At 48.6% G+C, this 20,232-nt stretch overlaps 1 protein-coding gene across 1 annotated transcript in view; it reads right to left on the minus strand.

Moving 5' to 3' along the window:
- Positions 1–20,232, minus strand: part of nat15 (N-acetyltransferase 15 (GCN5-related, putative)) — a 40,661-nt gene that overhangs the window by 17,408 nt on the left and 3,021 nt on the right. Inside the window, 3 exon segments of the mRNA NM_001173686.1 lie at positions 13,570–13,690; positions 15,114–15,210; positions 18,552–18,681. Of these exon segments, the coding sequence (NP_001167157.1) occupies positions 13,570–13,690; positions 15,114–15,210; positions 18,552–18,681 (348 nt within the window).

A 20,232-nucleotide genomic window follows, 5' to 3' on the forward strand; every position in this document is an offset into this window, starting at 1 on the left:
TGGTAGAAGTGTATAGCAGGTCCCTACCTACCTACCTACCTGTTGTGGTAGAAGTGTATAGCAGGTCCCTACCTACCTACCTACCTGTTGTGGTAGAAGTGTATAGCAGGTCTCTACCTACCTACCTACCTGTTGTGGTAGAAGTGTATAGCAGGTCTCTACCTACCTACCTACCTGTTGTGGTAGAAGTGTATAGCAGGTCTCTACCTACCTGTTGTGGTAGAAGTGTATAGCAGGTCCCTACCTACCTACCTGTTGTGGTAGAAGTGTATAGCAGGTCCCTCCTACCCTACCTACCTACCTGTTGTGGTAGAAGTGTATAGCAGGTCTCTACCTACCTACCTACCTGTTGTGGTAGAAGTGTATAGCAGGTCCTACCTACCTACCTACCTGTTGTGGTAGAAGTGTATAGCAGGTCCCTACCTACCTACCTGTTGTGGTAGAAGTGTATAGCAGGTCTCTACCTACCTACCTGTTGTGGTAGAAGTGTATAGCAGGTCTCTACCTACCTACCTGTTGTGGTAGAAGTGTATAGCAGGTCTCTACCTACCTACCTGTTGTGGTAGAAGTGTATAGCAGGTCTCTACCTACCTACCTGTTGTGGTAGAAGTGTATAGCAGGTCCCTACCTACCTACCTGTTGTGGTATAAGTGTATAGCAGGTCTCTACCTACCTACCTGTTGTGGTAGAAGTGTATAGCAGGTCTCTACCTACCTACCTACCTGTTGTGGTAGAAGTGTATAGCAGGTCTCTACCTACCTACCTGTTGTGGTAGAAGTGTATAGCAGGTCTCTACCTACCTACCTACCTGTTGTGGTAGAAGTGTATAGCAGGTACCTACCTACCTACCTACCTACCTGTTGTGGTAGAAGTGTATAGCAGGTCCCTACCTACCTGTTGTGGTAGAAGTGTATAGCAGGTCCCTACCTACCTACCTGTTGTGGTAGAAGTGTATAGCAGGTCCCCTACCTACCTGGGGCCTACCTACCTACCTACCTGTTGTGGTAGAAGTGTATAGCAGGTCCCTACCTACCTACCTGTTGTGGTAGAAGTGTATAGCAGGTCCCTACCTACCTACCTGTTGTGGTAGAAGTGTATAGCAGGTCCCTACCTACCTACCTACCTGTTGTGGTAGAAGTGTATAGCAGGTCCCTACCTACCTACCTACCTGTTGTGGTAGAAGTGTATAGCAGGTCTCTACCTACCTACCTGTTGTGGTAGAAGTGTATAGCAGGTCTCTACCTACCTACCTGTTGTGGTAGAAGTGTATAGCAGGTCCCTACCTACCTACCTACCTGTTGTGGTAGAAGTGTATAGCAGGTCCCTACCTACCTACCTACCTGTTGTGGTAGAAGTGTATAGCAGGTCCCTACCTACCTACCTACCTGTTGTGGTAGAAGTGTATAGCAGGTCCCTACCTACCTACCTGTTGTGGTAGAAGTGTATAGCAGGTCTCTACCTACCTACCTGTTGTGGTAGAAGTGTATAGCAGGTCCCTACCTACCTACCTGTTGTGGTAGAAGTGTATAGCAGGTCCCTACCTACCTACCTGTTGTGGTAGAAGTGTATAGCAGGTCCCTACCTACCTACCTGTTGTGGTAGAAGTGTATAGCAGGTCTCTACCTACCTACCTGTTGTGGTAGAAGTGTATAGCAGGTCTCTACCTACCTACCTGTTGTGGTAGAAGTGTATAGCAGGTCTCCTACCTACCTACCTGTTGTGGTAGAAGTGTATAGCAGGTCTCTACCTACCTACCTACCTGTTGTGGTAGAAGTGTATAGCAGGTCTCTACCTACCTACCTGTTGTGGTAGAAGTGTATAGCAGGTCTCCTACCTACCTACCTGTTGTGGTAGAAGTGTATAGCAGGTCTCTACCTACCTACCTGTTGTGGTAGAAGTGTATAGCAGGTCTCTACCCCACCTACCTGTTGTGGTAGAAGTGTATAGCAGGTCCTACCTACCTACCTACCTGTTGTGGTAGAAGTGTATAGCAGGTCTCCTACCTACCTACCTGTTGTGGTAGAAGTGTATAGCAGGTCTCTACCTACCTACCTGTTGTGGTAGAAGTGTATAGCAGGTCTCTACCTACCTACCTGTTGTGGTAGAAGTGTATAGCAGGTCTCCTACCTACCTACCTGTTGTGGTAGAAGTGTATAGCAGGTCTCCTACCTACCTACCTGTTGTGGTAGAAGTGTATAGCAGGTCTCTACCTACCTACCTGTTGTGGTAGAAGTGTATAGCAGGTCCTCTACCTACCTACCTGTTGTGGTAGAAGTGTATAGCAGGTCCCTACCTACCTACCTACCTGTTGTGGTAGAAGTGTATAGCAGGTCCCTCTACCTACCTACCTGTTGTGGTAGAAGTGTATAGCAGGTCTCTACCTACCTACCTGTTGTGGTAGAAGTGTATAGCAGGTCTCTACCTACCTACCTACCTGTTGTGGTAGAAGTGTATAGCAGGTCTCCCTACCTACCTGTTGTGGTAGAAGTGTATAGCAGGTCCTCTACCTACCTACCTGTTGTGGTAGAAGTGTATAGCAGGTCCCTACCTACCTACCTGTTGTGGTAGAAGTGTATAGCAGGTCCCTACCTACCTACCTACCTGTTGTGGTAGAAGTGTATAGCAGGTCCTCTACCTACCTACCTGTTGTGGTAGAAGTGTATAGCAGGTCTCTACCTACCTACCTGTTGTGGTAGAAGTGTATAGCAGGTCTCTACCTACCTACCTGTTGTGGTAGAAGTGTATAGCAGGTCCCTACCTACCTACCTACCTGTTGTGGTAGAAGTGTATAGCAGGTCTCTACCTACCTACCTGTTGTGGTAGAAGTGTATAGCAGGTCTCTACCTACCTACCTGTTGTGGTAGAAGTGTATAGCAGGTCCCTACCTACCTACCTACCTACCTGTTGTGGTAGAAGTGTATAGCAGGTCCCTACCTACCTACCTACCTGTTGTGGTAGAAGTGTATAGCAGGTCTCCCTACCTACCTACCTGTTGTGGTAGAAGTGTATAGCAGGTCTCTACCTACCTACCTGTTGTGGTAGAAGTGTATAGCAGGTCCCTACCTACCTGTTGTGGTAGAAGTGTATAGCAGGTCCCTACCTACCTACCTACCTACCTGTTGTGGTAGAAGTGTATAGCAGGTCCCTACCTACCTACCTGTTGTGGTAGAAGTGTATAGCAGGTCCCTACCTACCTACCTGTTGTGGTAGAAGTGTATAGCAGGTCTCTACCTACCTACCTGTTGTGGTAGAAGTGTATAGCAGGTCTCCTACCTACCTACCTGTTGTGGTAGAAGTGTATAGCAGGTCCCTACCTACCTACCTACCTACCTGTTGTGGTAGAAGTGTATAGCAGGTCTCTACCTACCTACCTGTTGTGGTAGAAGTGTATAGCAGGTCTCCTACCTACCTACCTGTTGTGGTAGAAGTGTATAGCAGGTCCCTACCTACCTACCTGTTGTGGTAGAAGTGTATAGCAGGTCTCTACCTACCTACCTGTTGTGGTAGAAGTGTATAGCAGGTCCCTACCTACCTACCTACCTGTTGTGGTAGAAGTGTATAGCAGGTCTCTACCTACCTACCTGTTGTGGTAGAAGTGTATAGCAGGTCTCCTACCTACCTACCTGTTGTGGTAGAAGTGTATAGCAGGTCTCCTACCTACCTACCTGTTGTGGTAGAAGTGTATAGCAGGTCTCTACCTACCTACCTGTTGTGGTAGAAGTGTATAGCAGGTCCCTACCTACCTACCTACCTACCTGTTGTGGTAGAAGTGTATAGCAGGTCCCTACCTACCTACCTACCTGTTGTGGTAGAAGTGTATAGCAGGTCTCCTACCTACCTACCTGTTGTGGTAGAAGTGTATAGCAGGTCTCTACCTACCTACCTGTTGTGGTAGAAGTGTATAGCAGGTCTCTACCTACCTACCTGTTGTGGTAGAAGTGTATAGCAGGTCCCTACCTACCTACCTACCTGTTGTGGTAGAAGTGTATAGCAGGTCTCCTACCTACCTACCTGTTGTGGTAGAAGTGTATAGCAGGTCTCTACCTACCTACCTGTTGTGGTAGAAGTGTATAGCAGGTCTCTACCTACCTACCTGTTGTGGTAGAAGTGTATAGCAGGTCTCTACCTACCTACCTGTTGTGGTAGAAGTGTATAGCAGGTCCCTACCTACCTACCTACCTGTTGTGGTAGAAGTGTATAGCAGGTCTCTACCTACCTACCTGTTGTGGTAGAAGTGTATAGCAGGTCTCTACCTACCTACCTGTTGTGGTAGAAGTGTATAGCAGGTCTCTACCTACCTACCTGTTGTGGTAGAAGTGTATAGCAGGTCTCTACCTACCTACCTGTTGTGGTAGAAGTGTATAGCAGGTCTCTACCTACCTACCTGTTGTGGTAGAAGTGTATAGCAGGTCTCTACCTACCTACCTGTTGTGGTAGAAGTGTATAGCAGGTCTCACCTACCTACCTGTTGTGGTAGAAGTGTATAGCAGGTCTCTACCTACCTACCTGTTGTGGTAGAAGTGTATAGCAGGTCTCTACCTACCTACCTGTTGTGGTAGAAGTGTATAGCAGGTCTACCTACCTACCTGTTGTGGTAGAAGTGTATAGCAGGTCTCACCTACCTACCTACCTGTTGTGGTAGAAGTGTATAGCAGGTCTCTACCTACCTACCTGTTGTGGTAGAAGTGTATAGCAGGTCTCTACCTACCTACCTACCTGTTGTGGTAGAAGTGTATAGCAGGTCTCTACCTACCTACCTACCTGTTGTGGTAGAAGTGTATAGCAGGTCTCACCTACCTACCTGTTGTGGTAGAAGTGTATAGCAGGTCCCTACCTACCTACCTGTTGTGGTAGAAGTGTATAGCAGGTCTCTACCTACCTACCTGTTGTGGTAGAAGTGTATAGCAGGTCTCCTACCTACCTACCTGTTGTGGTAGAAGTGTATAGCAGGTCCCTACCTACCTACCTACCTGTTGTGGTAGAAGTGTATAGCAGGTCTCTACCTACCTACCTGTTGTGGTAGAAGTGTATAGCAGGTCCTCTACCTACCTACCTGTTGTGGTAGAAGTGTATAGCAGGTCTCTACCTACCTACCTGTTGTGGTAGAAGTGTATAGCAGGTCTCTACCTACCTGTTGTGGTAGAAGTGTATAGCAGGTCCTCTACCTACCTACCTGTTGTGGTAGAAGTGTATAGCAGGTCCCCTACCTACCTACCTGTTGTGGTAGAAGTGTATAGCAGGTCCTCTACCTACCTACCTGTTGTGGTAGAAGTGTATAGCAGGTCTCTACCTACCTACCTGTTGTGGTAGAAGTGTATAGCAGGTCTCCTACCTACCTACCTGTTGTGGTAGAAGTGTATAGCAGGTCTCTACCTACCTACCTGTTGTGGTAGAAGTGTATAGCAGGTCCCTACCTACCTACCTACCTGTTGTGGTAGAAGTGTATAGCAGGTCCCTACCTACCTACCTGTTGTGGTAGAAGTGTATAGCAGGTCTCTACCTACCTACCTGTTGTGGTAGAAGTGTATAGCAGGTCTCTACCTACCTACCTGTTGTGGTAGAAGTGTATAGCAGGTCTCTACCTACCTACCTGTTGTGGTAGAAGTGTATAGCAGGTCCTCCTACCTACCTACCTACCTGTTGTGGTAGAAGTGTATAGCAGGTCTCTACCTACCTACCTGTTGTGGTAGAAGTGTATAGCAGGTCCCTACCTACCTACCTGTTGTGGTAGAAGTGTATAGCAGGTCCCTACCTACCTACCTGTTGTGGTAGAAGTGTATAGCAGGTCTCTACCTACCTGTTGTGGTAGAAGTGTATAGCAGGTCTCAACCTACCTACCTGTTGTGGTAGAAGTGTATAGCAGGTCTCTACCTACCTACCTGTTGTGGTAGAAGTGTATAGCAGGTCCCTAACCTACCTACCTGTTGTGGTAGAAGTGTATAGCAGGTCTCTACCTACCTACCTGTTGTGGTAGAAGTGTATAGCAGGTCTACTACCTACCTGTTGTGGTAGAAGTGTATAGCAGGTCTCTACCTACCTACCTGTTGTGGTAGAAGTGTATAGCAGGTCCCTACCTACCTACCTGTTGTGGTAGAAGTGTATAGCAGGTCTCTACCTACCTACCTGTTGTGGTAGAAGTGTATAGCAGGTCTCACCTACCTACCTACCTGTTGTGGTAGAAGTGTATAGCAGGTCCCTACCTACCTACCTACCTGTTGTGGTAGAAGTGTATAGCAGGTCTCTACCTACCTACCTGTTGTGGTAGAAGTGTATAGCAGGTCCCTACCTACCTACCTACCTGTTGTGGTAGAAGTGTATAGCAGGTCCCTACCTACCTACCTGTTGTGGTAGAAGTGTATAGCAGGTCCCTACCTACCTACCTGTTGTGGTAGAAGTGTATAGCAGGTCCCTACCTACCTACCTACCTGTTGTGGTAGAAGTGTATAGCAGGTCCCTACCTACCTACCTACCTGTTGTGGTAGAAGTGTATAGCAGGTCCCTACCTACCTACCTGTTGTGGTAGAAGTGTATAGCAGGTCTCTACCTACCTACCTGTTGTGGTAGAAGTGTATAGCAGGTCTCTACCTACCTACCTGTTGTGGTAGAAGTGTATAGCAGGTCCCTACCTACCTACCTACCTGTTGTGGTAGAAGTGTATAGCAGGTCTCTACCTACCTACCTGTTGTGGTAGAAGTGTATAGCAGGTCTCACCTACCTACCTACCTGTTGTGGTAGAAGTGTATAGCAGGTCTCTACCTACCTACCTACCTGTTGTGGTAGAAGTGTATAGCAGGTCCCTACCTACCTACCTGTTGTGGTAGAAGTGTATAGCAGGTCCCTACCTACCTACCTACCTGTTGTGGTAGAAGTGTATAGCAGGTCCCTACCTACCTACCTGTTGTGGTAGAAGTGTATAGCAGGTCCTACCTACCTACCTACCTGTTGTGGTAGAAGTGTATAGCAGGTCCCTACCTACCTACCTGTTGTGGTAGAAGTGTATAGCAGGTCTCTACCTACCTACCTGTTGTGGTAGAAGTGTATAGCAGGTCCCTACCTACCTACCTGTTGTGGTAGAAGTGTATAGCAGGTCTCTACCTACCTACCTGTTGTGGTAGAAGTGTATAGCAGGTCTCTACCTACCTACCTGTTGTGGTAGAAGTGTATAGCAGGTCCCTACCTACCTACCTACCTGTTGTGGTAGAAGTGTATAGCAGGTCCTCCTACCTACCTACCTGTTGTGGTAGAAGTGTATAGCAGGTCCCTACCTACCTACCTGTTGTGGTAGAAGTGTATAGCAGGTCCCTACCTACCTACCTACCTGTTGTGGTAGAAGTGTATAGCAGGTCTCTACCTACCTACCTGTTGTGGTAGAAGTGTATAGCAGGTCTCTACCTACCTACCTGTTGTGGTAGAAGTGTATAGCAGGTCCCTACCTACCTACCTACCTGTTGTGGTAGAAGTGTATAGCAGGTCCCTACCTACCTACCTGTTGTGGTAGAAGTGTATAGCAGGTCCCTACCTACCTACCTGTTGTGGTAGAAGTGTATAGCAGGTCCCTACCTACCTACCTACCTGTTGTGGTAGAAGTGTATAGCAGGTCCCCTACCTACCTACCTGTTGTGGTAGAAGTGTATAGCAGGTCCCTACCTACCTACCTGTTGTGGTAGAAGTGTATAGCAGGTCCCTACCTACCTACCTGTTGTGGTAGAAGTGTATAGCAGGTCTCCTACCTACCTACCTGTTGTGGTAGAAGTGTATAGCAGGTCTCTACCTACCTACCTGTTGTGGTAGAAGTGTATAGCAGGTCTCCTACCTACCTACCTGTTGTGGTAGAAGTGTATAGCAGGTCCCTACCTACCTACCTACCTGTTGTGGTAGAAGTGTATAGCAGGTCTCCTACCTACCTACCTGTTGTGGTAGAAGTGTATAGCAGGTCCTACCTACCTACCTACCTGTTGTGGTAGAAGTGTATAGCAGGTCCCTACCTACCTACCTGTTGTGGTAGAAGTGTATAGCAGGTCTCTACCTACCTACCTGTTGTGGTAGAAGTGTATAGCAGGTCCCTACCTACCTACCTACCTGTTGTGGTAGAAGTGTATAGCAGGTCCCTACCTACCTACCTACCTGTTGTGGTAGAAGTGTATAGCAGGTCCCTACCTACCTACCTACCTGTTGTGGTAGAAGTGTATAGCAGGTCTCTACCTACCTACCTGTTGTGGTAGAAGTGTATAGCAGGTCTCTACCTACCTACCTGTTGTGGTAGAAGTGTATAGCAGGTCCCTACCTACCTACCTGTTGTGGTAGAAGTGTATAGCAGGTCTCTACCTACCTACCTGTTGTGGTAGAAGTGTATAGCAGGTCCTACCTACCTACCTGTTGTGGTAGAAGTGTATAGCAGGTCTCTACCTACCTACCTGTTGTGGTAGAAGTGTATAGCAGGTCTCTACCTACCTACCTGTTGTGGTAGAAGTGTATAGCAGGTCTCTACCTACCTACCTGTTGTGGTAGAAGTGTATAGCAGGTCTCTCCTACCTACCTACCTGTTGTGGTAGAAGTGTATAGCAGGTCCCTACCTACCTACCTACCTGTTGTGGTAGAAGTGTATAGCAGGTCCCTACCTACCTACCTACCTGTTGTGGTAGAAGTGTATAGCAGGTCCCTACCTACCTACCTGTTGTGGTAGAAGTGTATAGCAGGTCTCTACCTACCTACCTGTTGTGGTAGAAGTGTATAGCAGGTCCCTACCTACCTACCTGTTGTGGTAGAAGTGTATAGCAGGTCCTACTACCTACCTACCTGTTGTGGTAGAAGTGTATAGCAGGTCTCCCTACCTACCTACCTGTTGTGGTAGAAGTGTATAGCAGGTCCCTACCTACCTACCTACCTGTTGTGGTAGAAGTGTATAGCAGGTCTCCTACCTACCTACCTGTTGTGGTAGAAGTGTATAGCAGGTCTCTACCTACCTACCTGTTGTGGTAGAAGTGTATAGCAGGTCTCTACCTACCTACCTGTTGTGGTAGAAGTGTATAGCAGGTCCCTACCTACCTACCTACCTGTTGTGGTAGAAGTGTATAGCAGGTCCCTACCTACCTACCTACCTGTTGTGGTAGAAGTGTATAGCAGGTCCCTACCTACCTACCTGTTGTGGTAGAAGTGTATAGCAGGTCTCTACCTACCTACCTGTTGTGGTAGAAGTGTATAGCAGGTCTCCTACCTACCTACCTGTTGTGGTAGAAGTGTATAGCAGGTCTCTACCTACCTACCTGTTGTGGTAGAAGTGTATAGCAGGTCCCTACCTACCTACCTACCTGTTGTGGTAGAAGTGTATAGCAGGTCCTCCTACCTACCTACCTGTTGTGGTAGAAGTGTATAGCAGGTCCCTACCTACCTACCTGTTGTGGTAGAAGTGTATAGCAGGTCTCTACCTACCTACCTGTTGTGGTAGAAGTGTATAGCAGGTCTCTACCTACCTACCTGTTGTGGTAGAAGTGTATAGCAGGTCCCTACCTACCTACCTACCTGTTGTGGTAGAAGTGTATAGCAGGTCTCTACCTACCTACCTGTTGTGGTAGAAGTGTATAGCAGGTCCCTACCTACCTACCTGTTGTGGTAGAAGTGTATAGCAGGTCCCTACCTACCTACCTGTTGTGGTAGAAGTGTATAGCAGGTCTCTACCTACCTACCTGTTGTGGTAGAAGTGTATAGCAGGTCTCTACCTACCTACCTGTTGTGGTAGAAGTGTATAGCAGGTCTCTACCTACCTACCTGTTGTGGTAGAAGTGTATAGCAGGTCTCTACCTACCTACCTACCTGTTGTGGTAGAAGTGTATAGCAGGTCTCCTACCTACCTACCTGTTGTGGTAGAAGTGTATAGCAGGTCTCTACCTACCTACCTGTTGTGGTAGAAGTGTATAGCAGGTCTCCTACCTACCTACCTGTTGTGGTAGAAGTGTATAGCAGGTCTCCCTACCTACCTACCTGTTGTGGTAGAAGTGTATAGCAGGTCTCTACCTACCTACCTGTTGTGGTAGAAGTGTATAGCAGGTCTCTACCTACCTACCTACCTGTTGTGGTAGAAGTGTATAGCAGGTCTACCTACCTACCTACCTGTTGTGGTAGAAGTGTATAGCAGGTCTCTACCTACCTACCTGTTGTGGTAGAAGTGTATAGCAGGTCCCTACCTACCTACCTACCTGTTGTGGTAGAAGTGTATAGCAGGTCCCTACCTACCTACCTGTTGTGGTAGAAGTGTATAGCAGGTCTACCTACCTACCTACCTGTTGTGGTAGAAGTGTATAGCAGGTCTCCTACCTACCTACCTGTTGTGGTAGAAGTGTATAGCAGGTCTCTACCTACCTACCTGTTGTGGTAGAAGTGTATAGCAGGTCCCTACCTACCTACCTACCTGTTGTGGTAGAAGTGTATAGCAGGTACCTACCTACCTACCTGTTGTGGTAGAAGTGTATAGCAGGTCCCTACCTACCTACCTACCTGTTGTGGTAGAAGTGTATAGCAGGTCTCTACCTACCTACCTGTTGTGGTAGAAGTGTATAGCAGGTCTCTACCTACCTACCTGTTGTGGTAGAAGTGTATAGCAGGTCCCTACCTACCTACCTACCTGTTGTGGTAGAAGTGTATAGCAGGTCTCTACCTACCTACCTACCTGTTGTGGTAGAAGTGTATAGCAGGTCTCTACCTACCTACCTGTTGTGGTAGAAGTGTATAGCAGGTCTCTACCTACCTACCTGTTGTGGTAGAAGTGTATAGCAGGTCTCACCTACCTACCTGTTGTGGTAGAAGTGTATAGCAGGTCCTACCTACCTACCTACCTGTTGTGGTAGAAGTGTATAGCAGGTCTACCTACCTACCTACCTGTTGTGGTAGAAGTGTATAGCAGGTCCCTACCTACCTACCTGTTGTGGTAGAAGTGTATAGCAGGTCTCTACCTACCTACCTGTTGTGGTAGAAGTGTATAGCAGGTCTCTACCTACCTGTTGTGGTAGAAGTGTATAGCAGGTCCCTACCTACCTACCTGTTGTGGTAGAAGTGTATAGCAGGTACCTACCTACCTACCTGTTGTGGTAGAAGTGTATAGCAGGTACCTACCTACCTACCTGTTGTGGTAGAAGTGTATAGCAGGTCCCTACCTACCTACCTGTTGTGGTAGAAGTGTATAGCAGGTCTCCTACCTACCTACCTGTTGTGGTAGAAGTGTATAGCAGGTCTCTACCTACCTACCTGTTGTGGTAGAAGTGTATAGCAGGTCCCTACCTACCTACCTGTTGTGGTAGAAGTGTATAGCAGGTCTCTACCTACCTACCTGTTGTGGTAGAAGTGTATAGCAGGTCTCTACCTACCTACCTGTTGTGGTAGAAGTGTATAGCAGGTCCTCTACCTACCTACCTGTTGTGGTAGAAGTGTATAGCAGGTCTCTACCTACCTACCTACCTGTTGTGGTAGAAGTGTATAGCAGGTCTCTACCTACCTACCTGTTGTGGTAGAAGTGTATAGCAGGTCCCTACCTACCTACCTACCTGTTGTGGTAGAAGTGTATAGCAGGTCTCTACCTACCTACCTGTTGTGGTAGAAGTGTATAGCAGGTCCCTACCTACCTACCTGTTGTGGTAGAAGTGTATAGCAGGTCTCTACCTACCTACCTACCTGTTGTGGTAGAAGTGTATAGCAGGTCTCTACCTACCTGTTGTGGTAGAAGTGTATAGCAGGTCCCTACCTACCTACCTGTTGTGGTAGAAGTGTATAGCAGGTACCTACCTACCTACCTGTTGTGGTAGAAGTGTATAGCAGGTCCCTACCTACCTACCTACCTGTTGTGGTAGAAGTGTATAGCAGGTCCTCCTACCTACCTACCTGTTGTGGTAGAAGTGTATAGCAGGTCCCTACCTACCTACCTACCTGTTGTGGTAGAAGTGTATAGCAGGTCCCTACCTACCTACCTACCTGTTGTGGTAGAAGTGTATAGCAGGTCCCTACCTACCTACCTACCTGTTGTGGTAGAAGTGTATAGCAGGTCCCTACCTACCTACCTGTTGTGGTAGAAGTGTATAGCAGGTCCCTACCTACCTACCTACCTGTTGTGGTAGAAGTGTATAGCAGGTCCCTACCTACTTACCTACCTGTTGTGGTAGAAGTGTATAGCAGGTCTCTACCTACCTACCTACCTGTTGTGGTAGAAGTGTATAGCAGGTCTCTACCTACCTACCTGTTGTGGTAGAAGTGTATAGCAGGTCTCTACCTACCTACCTACCTGTTGTGGTAGAAGTGTATAGCAGGTCCCTACCTACCTACCTGTTGTGGTAGAAGTGTATAGCAGGTCTCTACCTACCTACCTACCTGTTGTGGTAGAAGTGTATAGCAGGTCCCTACCTACCTACCTACCTGTTGTGGTAGAAGTGTATAGCAGGTCTCTACCTACCTACCTGTTGTGGTAGAAGTGTATAGCAGGTCCCTACCTACCTACCTGTTGTGGTAGAAGTGTATAGCAGGTCTCCCTACCTACCTACCTGTTGTGGTAGAAGTGTATAGCAGGTCTCCTACCTACCTACCTACCTGTTGTGGTAGAAGTGTATAGCAGGTCTCTATCTACCTACCTGTTGTGGTAGAAGTGTATAGCAGGTCTCTACCTACCTACCTGTTGTGGTAGAAGTGTATAGCAGGTCTCTACCTACCTACCTACCTGTTGTGGTAGAAGTGTATAGCAGGTCCCTACCTACCTGTTGTGGTAGAAGTGTATAGCAGGTCCCTACCTACCTACCTGTTGTGGTAGAAGTGTATAGCAGGTCTCTACCTACCTACCTACCTGTTGTGGTAGAAGTGTATAGCAGGTCCCTACCTACCTGTTGTGGTAGAAGTGTATAGCAGGTCCCTACCTACCTGTTGTGGTAGAAGTGTATAGCAGGTCTCTACCTACCTACCTACCTGTTGTGGTAGAAGTGTATAGCAGGTCTCTACCTACCTACCTACCTGTTGTGGTAGAAGTGTATAGCAGGTCTCTACCTACCTACCTACCTGTTGTGGTAGAAGTGTATAGCAGGTCTCTACCTACCTACCTGTTGTGGTAGAAGTGTATAGCAGGTCTCTCACCTACCTACCTGTTGTGGTAGAAGTGTATAGCAGGTCTTTACCTACCTACCTGTTGTGGTAGAAGTCTATAGCAGGTCCCTCCTACCTACCTACCTGTTGTGGTAGAAGTGTATAGCAGGTCTCTACCTACCTACCTACCTGTTGTGGTAGAAGTGTATAGCAGGTCACCTACCTACCTGTTGTGGTAGAAGTGTATAGCAGGTCTCCCACCTACCTACCTGTTGTGGTAGAAGTGTATAGCAGGTCTCTACCTACCTACCTACCTGTTGTGGTAGAAGTGTATAGCAGGTCTCTACCTACCTACCTGTTGTGGTAGAAGTGTATAGCAGGTCTACCTACCTACCTGTTGTGGTAGAAGTGTATAGCAGGTCTACCTACCTACCTGTTGTGGTAGAAGTGTATAGCAGGTCTCTACCTACCTACCTGTTGTGGTAGAAGTGTATAGCAGGTCTCTACCTACCTACCTACCTGTTGTGGTAGAAGTGTATAGCCGTGGTGTTGGTTGTCAGCACATGGAGGTAGATGGCCTTGCAGTGGTCCTGGGCCGTGGTGGAGATGTGCTCCTTAAGACTGTCCAGCAGCAAGGAGCCTGGGAGGGGGAGAAGAGAAGGGTAGCAGGACAGTGAGTGACTGTGAGTGCACATAGGGCTGTGGCGGTCACAAAATTGTCAGCCGATGATTGTCATGGAAATAACTGTCTGTCTCACGGTAAGTGACCGTTAATTAACATAAACACAAGTAGCCTCTCCTGGCTCCCACACACAGCCTACAAGCCATTTTAAAAGTCTAATAAATCCATGCAATATAGCCTACACCTTCACAATAAATTAACTATTTATTTTAGACAGGTCCAAAGAAGCATGATATGAAGAGAATGTAGTCTATTTCAGAAGAACAGAATAGCATACTCTGAGTTGTCCTTATGTTCGTTCCTGATCTGGCTATGCCATATGGCTGTGGGCCACGGTAGTTCATTTAGCAGACAAGATTTTCTTAGAATTCCATGGCATTATTTTGTATTATTTTATAGTATGAAGAATACAATTGTACAAAGCTGAATAAAATTGAAAGGATATTTTCTCCAAACGATTTGAAGGAGTGTGCACATGTGGCTATTCTGTGTTGAGCGGTTAACGAAGAAACAGGTCCTCCTATATGCTTCATTTAGAGTTATTAATGTAACTTTAGTTGTTCTACAAACGTTGGGCTGTATGTTTTGAGACTAATGATGATTTGAAAAAAGTTGCTTAAAAAGGCATGAGCTCTGCTTAGTTTTTTGCGCAGGCTGTACACTCCAATAGTCTCTCATTCACAATTTGACAAGCACTTGATAATGCCTCGTATTTCACAGCTGCATCCCCTTTGCGGCCATAATCCACCCCCAAAAAAATCTGTGCCTTTTGTGGCCCGGAGTGCTGCGTTGTGACCTTCTCCCGGAGTGTGCTGCACAATCTGAAGTGTCTCTCACTCACATAGCTCTCCGTCACGAGATCGGGTCTTTCTCACAGGCTACAAGTCAAGACACATCGGGGATGCACCTGTGCGCGTCCTTATCTAATTCCGAGGTGCATATTGAAGATATTGGAAGAACTGTCCACATTTACTTTATCAGCCAACTAGATGAGTAGGCCTAACGAACAGCAAAAGCACTAGCCTATAGAAAGCTGATGGGATCCTCCTCTTTTTATTAGAGGCCATCACTGTTTTTTCTCCCGCAATTGCATAGCCTATAGAAATGATGCGCAACATGAGCTCATGGGCTCTCATGAAGTGTTGGATTAGATTTTCGAATACATTTGCATTGATGTCAGAGTGATTAGAGGGACAATAGAGTGCTGAGTACCAGGCAGTTAGCAAGTTTGGTAAGCTACTAATGACCATCAGCAGCATCTGAGCTTGGCGAAGCCTAATTACCGTGACTACACGGTCATGTGGAATTTGACTGCCTTCATGACTCGTGACCGCCAGTGTGGCAGTAAAACGGTCACCGCAACAGCCCTAAGTGTACCTACCTATTCCATGTTTCCTGAACTCCTTCACCACCCCCAGACTCAGTATGTAAGCCACCTGGGTGTCCACAGGAAATCTAGAGGCTAGGATGTCTCCATCCTGCAGAGAGGAGAGGTTATACACAGCTATTAATACTTATAACACTGACTAACACCAGGAAATCTAGAGTCTAGGATGTAGGGACATTGTTTTGCGAACAGTAATGAACAGTTTCAACATTTCTACACGCCGTGTCGCATTATTCAAGTATGTTAACTTCTGTGCAGCATGAGTGGGCTAAGTGGAGTACAGGCTAAGTGGAGATCTAACATGATGCAGCCCAGACTCCCAGTACAGGCTAAGTGGAGATCTAACATGATGCAGCCCAGACTCCCAGTACAGGCTGAGTGGAGATCTAACATGACGCAGCCCAGACTCCCAGTACAGGCTGAGTGGAGATCTAACATGATGCAGCCCAGACTCCCAGTACAGGCTGAGTGGAGATCTAACATGATGCAGCCCAGACTCCCAGTACAGGCTGAGTGGAGATCTAACATGATGCAGCCCAGACTCCCAGTACAGGCTGAGTGGAGATCTAACATGATGCAGTCCAGACTCCCAGTACAGGCTGAGTGGAGATCTAACATGATGCAGTCCAGACTCCCAGTACAGGCTGAGTGGAGATCTAACATGATGCAGTCCAGACTCCCAGTACAGGCTGAGTGGAGATCTAACATTTTAATTTAACCTTAATAAAGTCGGTTAAGAACAAATTCTTATTTACAAGGACGGCCTACACCGGCCAAACCCGAATGACGCTGGGCCAATTGTGCGCTGCCCTATGGAACTCCCAATCACAGCCGGTTGTGATACAGCCTGGATTCGAACCGCTGCGCCACACGGGAGCCCATGAGTGGAGCAGGCACGGTACACTAGAGCTGTAAGGGAGACATCAGCTGCACTGATAGACTCTGCACCTCTCTGATTCAGAGGGGTTAAATGAGGAAGACACATTTCAGCTGAAGGCATTCAGTTGTACACCTGACTAGGTCTCCCTCATTCCCTTTCATCCGTGAGACACATTTGACAGAAGTACTACCAAAAGTAACAAACATTCTAGTACTGAAACGTTTTTCATGTTCTAGTATCGAAAAAGTACAGAAGTTTCGGTATACCGAGCAAAACAACCCCCTCCACCTCTCTCCATCACCCTTCAACACCCCTCCATCCCCCACACCCCCAACACCGAATCCATCCCCCACACCCCCAACACCCCTCCACCTCTCTCCATCACCCTTCAACACCCCTCCATCCCCCACACCCCCAACACCGAATCCATCCCCCACACCCCCAACACCCCTCCACCTCTCTCCATCACCCTTCAACACCCCTCCATCCCCCACACCCCCAACACCCGTCCACCTCTCTCCAACACCCCTCCATCCCCCACACCCCCAACACCGAATCCATCCCCCACACCCCCAACACCCCTCCACCTCTCTCCATTACTCTTCAACACCCCTCCATCCCCCACACCCCCAACAGCCCACCACCTCTCTCCATTACTCTTCAACACCCCTCCATCCCCAACACCCCAACCCCTCTCTCAATTACTCTTCAACACCCCTCCATCCCCCACACCCCCAACACCCCAACCCCCTCTCTCCATTACTCTTCAACACCCCTCCATCCCCCACACCCCAACACCCCTCCACCTCTCTCCATTACTCTTCAACACCCCTCCATCCCCCACACCCCAACACCCCTCCACCTCTCTCCATTACTCTTCAACACCCCTCCATCCCCCACACCCCCAACACCCCTCTCCATTACTCTTCAACACCCCTCCATCCCCCACACCCCCAACACCCCAACCCCTCTCTCCATTACTCTTCAACACCCCTCCACCTCTCTCCATCACCCTTCAACACCCCTCCATCCCCCAAACCACCAACACCCCTCCATCCCCCACACCCCCAACACCGCTCCATCCCCCCAACACCCCTCCACCTCTCTCCATTACTCTTCAACACCCCTCCATCCCCCACACCCCCAACACCGCTCCATCCCCCATACCCCAACACCCCCAACCCCTCCACCTCTCTCCATTACTCTTCAACACCCCACCACCCCCAACACCCCTCCACCTCATGCCCCCCTCCTCCATGACCACCCTCCTTTTCTCCTCCACCCTTCCATCCCCACCTCCTTCACCACCCACTCCTCTCCCCTTCCCTTCCACCACCCCTCCTCCTCTCCACCCCCCACCCTCCTCCTCCTCGTCCCCACCCACCTCTTCCCCTCCGGCTGCTTCAGGTCTAATTAGTAGGAGACTATAAACAGAATGTAGAATGTCAGTGTGTTCCATTTCAGACTGTTCCTAACAACTCTGACTGACAGGGATATGGAACTAACTACACTACTGGAAACATAACTACTATTATCAGGGCTGGCCTCAAACCCATTTACATTCCTGTCAATTCAGATAGTGATACAAATTCCAATTCCAAATGATCCTAATTGAAAACAATTGGAATTCCTGTGTTGTTCCTGAATTGACTGAAATTTAAAAGGGATTGACCCCAACCCTGACTTTAATATGACCCCACTAACAACTACTGTCTGTCAAAACATTCAGCTTCCAACAATATGTTCACTATGGGGTACATTCAGTCTATAAACGGACATTTCTATCCTGAAAACATGTTCAATCGTCCTGTCAGTCAGTCAGTCAGGACCATCTCTACCCCAGCACCCGTACCTCTCTGTGTACTGTCAGTCAGTCAGTCAGGACCATCTCTACCCCAGCACCCGTACATCTCTGTGTACTGTCAGTCAGTCAGGACCATCTCTACCCCAGCACCCGTACCTCTCTGTGTACTGTCAGTCAGTCAGGACCATCTCTACCCCAGCACCCGTACCTCTCTGTGTACTGTCAGTCAGTCAGGACCATCTCTACCCCAGCACCCGTACCTCTCTGTGTACTGTCAGTCAGTCAGGACCATCTCTACCCCAGCACCAGTACCTCTCTGTGTACTGTCAGTCAGTCAGTCAGGACCATCTCTACCCCAGCACCCGTACCTCTCTGTGTACTGTCAGTCAGTCAGTCAGGACCATCTCTACCCCAGCACCCGTACCTCTCTGTGTACTGTCAGTCAGTCAGTCAGGACCATCTCTACCCCAGCACCCGTACCTCTCTGTGTACTGTCAGTCAGTCAGGACCATCTCTACCCCAGCACCCGTACCTCTCTGTGTACTGTCAGTCAGTCAGTCAGGACCATCTCTACCCCAGCACCCGTACCTCTCTGTGTACTGTCAGTCAGTCAGGACCATCTCTACCCCAGCACCCGTACCTCTCTGTGTACTGTCAGTCAGTCAGTCAGGACCATCTCTACCCCAGCACCCGTACCTCTCTGTGTACTGTCAGTCAGTCAGGACCATCTCTACCCCAGCACCCGTACCTCTCTGTGTACTTTGGTCCGGCCCTTGATCTCAGCTACGATCATTCCCACGATGCCTCCCTTGAAGATGGCGGCTAGGGAGAAGAACTTCTTGTTGGATGTGATGTCATTATACCATGAGTCTGGGTACCTGTTGGGGGACAGGTGAGGCTCAGAGGTTAGATTCCTGCTGGGGCCACTCATATGGAAAATGCATGACTAAGTCACTTGGGATAAAAGCGTTCGCTAAATGGCTTATAGGCCTAATATGCCTTAAGGTAGGTACAGGTGGCAAATAGAATGAGTAGACTTCAGCTGTATTAAGGTGACTGGGTACAGGTGAGGACAGGAGGGGTAGACTTCAGCTGTATTAAGGTGACTGGGTACAGGTGAGGACAGGAGGGGTAGACTTCAGCTGTATTAAGGTGACTGGGTACAGGTGAGGACAGGAGGGGTAGACTTCAGCTGTATTAAGGTGACTGGGTACAGGTGAGGACAGGAGGGGTAGACTTCAGCTGTTTTAAGGTGACAGGGGGACAGGTGGGGACAGGAGGGGTAGACTTCAGCTGTTTTAAGGTGACTGGGTACAGGTGAGGACAGGAGGGGTAGACTTCAGCTGTATTAAGGTGACAGGGGGACAGGTGAGGACAGGAGGGGTAGACTTCAGCTGTATTAAGGTGACAGGGGGACAGGTGGGACAGGAGGGGTAGACTTCAGCTGTATTAAGGTGACTGGGTACAGGTGAGGACAGGAGGGGTAGACTTCAGCTGTATTAAGGTGACTGGGTACAGGTGAGGACAGGAGGGGTAGACTTCAGCTGTATTAAGGTGACAGGGGACAGGTGGGGACAGGAGGGGTAGACTTCAGCTGTTTTAAGGTGACTGGGTACAGGTGAGGACAGGAGGGGTAGACTTCAGCTGTATTAAGGTGACTGGGTACAGGTGAGGACAGGAGGGGTAGACTTCAGCTGTATTAAGGTGACAGGGGGACAGGTGAGGACAGGAGGGGTAGACTTCAGCTGTATTAAGGTGACAGGGGGACAGGTGGACAGGAGGGGTAGACTTCAGCTGTATTAAGGTGACTGGGTACAGGTGAGGACAGGAGGGGTAGACTTCAGCTGTATTAAGGTGACTGGGTACAGGTGAGGACAGGAGGGGTAGACTTCAGCTGTATTAAGGTGACAGGGGACAGGTGGGGACAGGAGGGGTAGACTTCAGCTGTTTTAAGGTGACTGGGTACAGGTGAGGACAGGAGGGGTAGACTTCAGCTGTATTAAGGTGACTGGGTACAGGTGAGGACAGGAGGGGTAGACTTCAGCTGTATTAAGGTGACTGGGTACAGGTGAGGACAGGAGGGGTAGACTTCAGCTGTATTAAGGTGACAGGGGACAGGTGGGGACAGGAGGGGTAGACTTCAGCTGTTTTAAGGTGACTGGGTACAGGTGAGGACAGGAGGGGTAGACTTCAGCTGTATTAAGGTGACAGGGGACAGGTGGGGACAGGAGGGGTAGACTTCAGCTGTTTTAAGGTGACAGGGGTACAGGTGAGGACAGGAGGGGTAGACTTCAGCTGTTTTAAGGTGACTGGGTACAGGTGAGGACAGGAGGGGTAGACTTCAGCTGTATTAAGGTGACTGGGTACAGGTGAGGACAGGAGGGGTAGACTTCAGCTGTTTTAAGGTGACAGGGGGACAGGTGAGGACA

This window comes from Salmo salar, chromosome ssa03, assembly GCF_905237065.1.
Source record: "Salmo salar chromosome ssa03, Ssal_v3.1, whole genome shotgun sequence".
Lineage (NCBI taxonomy): Eukaryota > Metazoa > Chordata > Actinopteri > Salmoniformes > Salmonidae > Salmo > Salmo salar.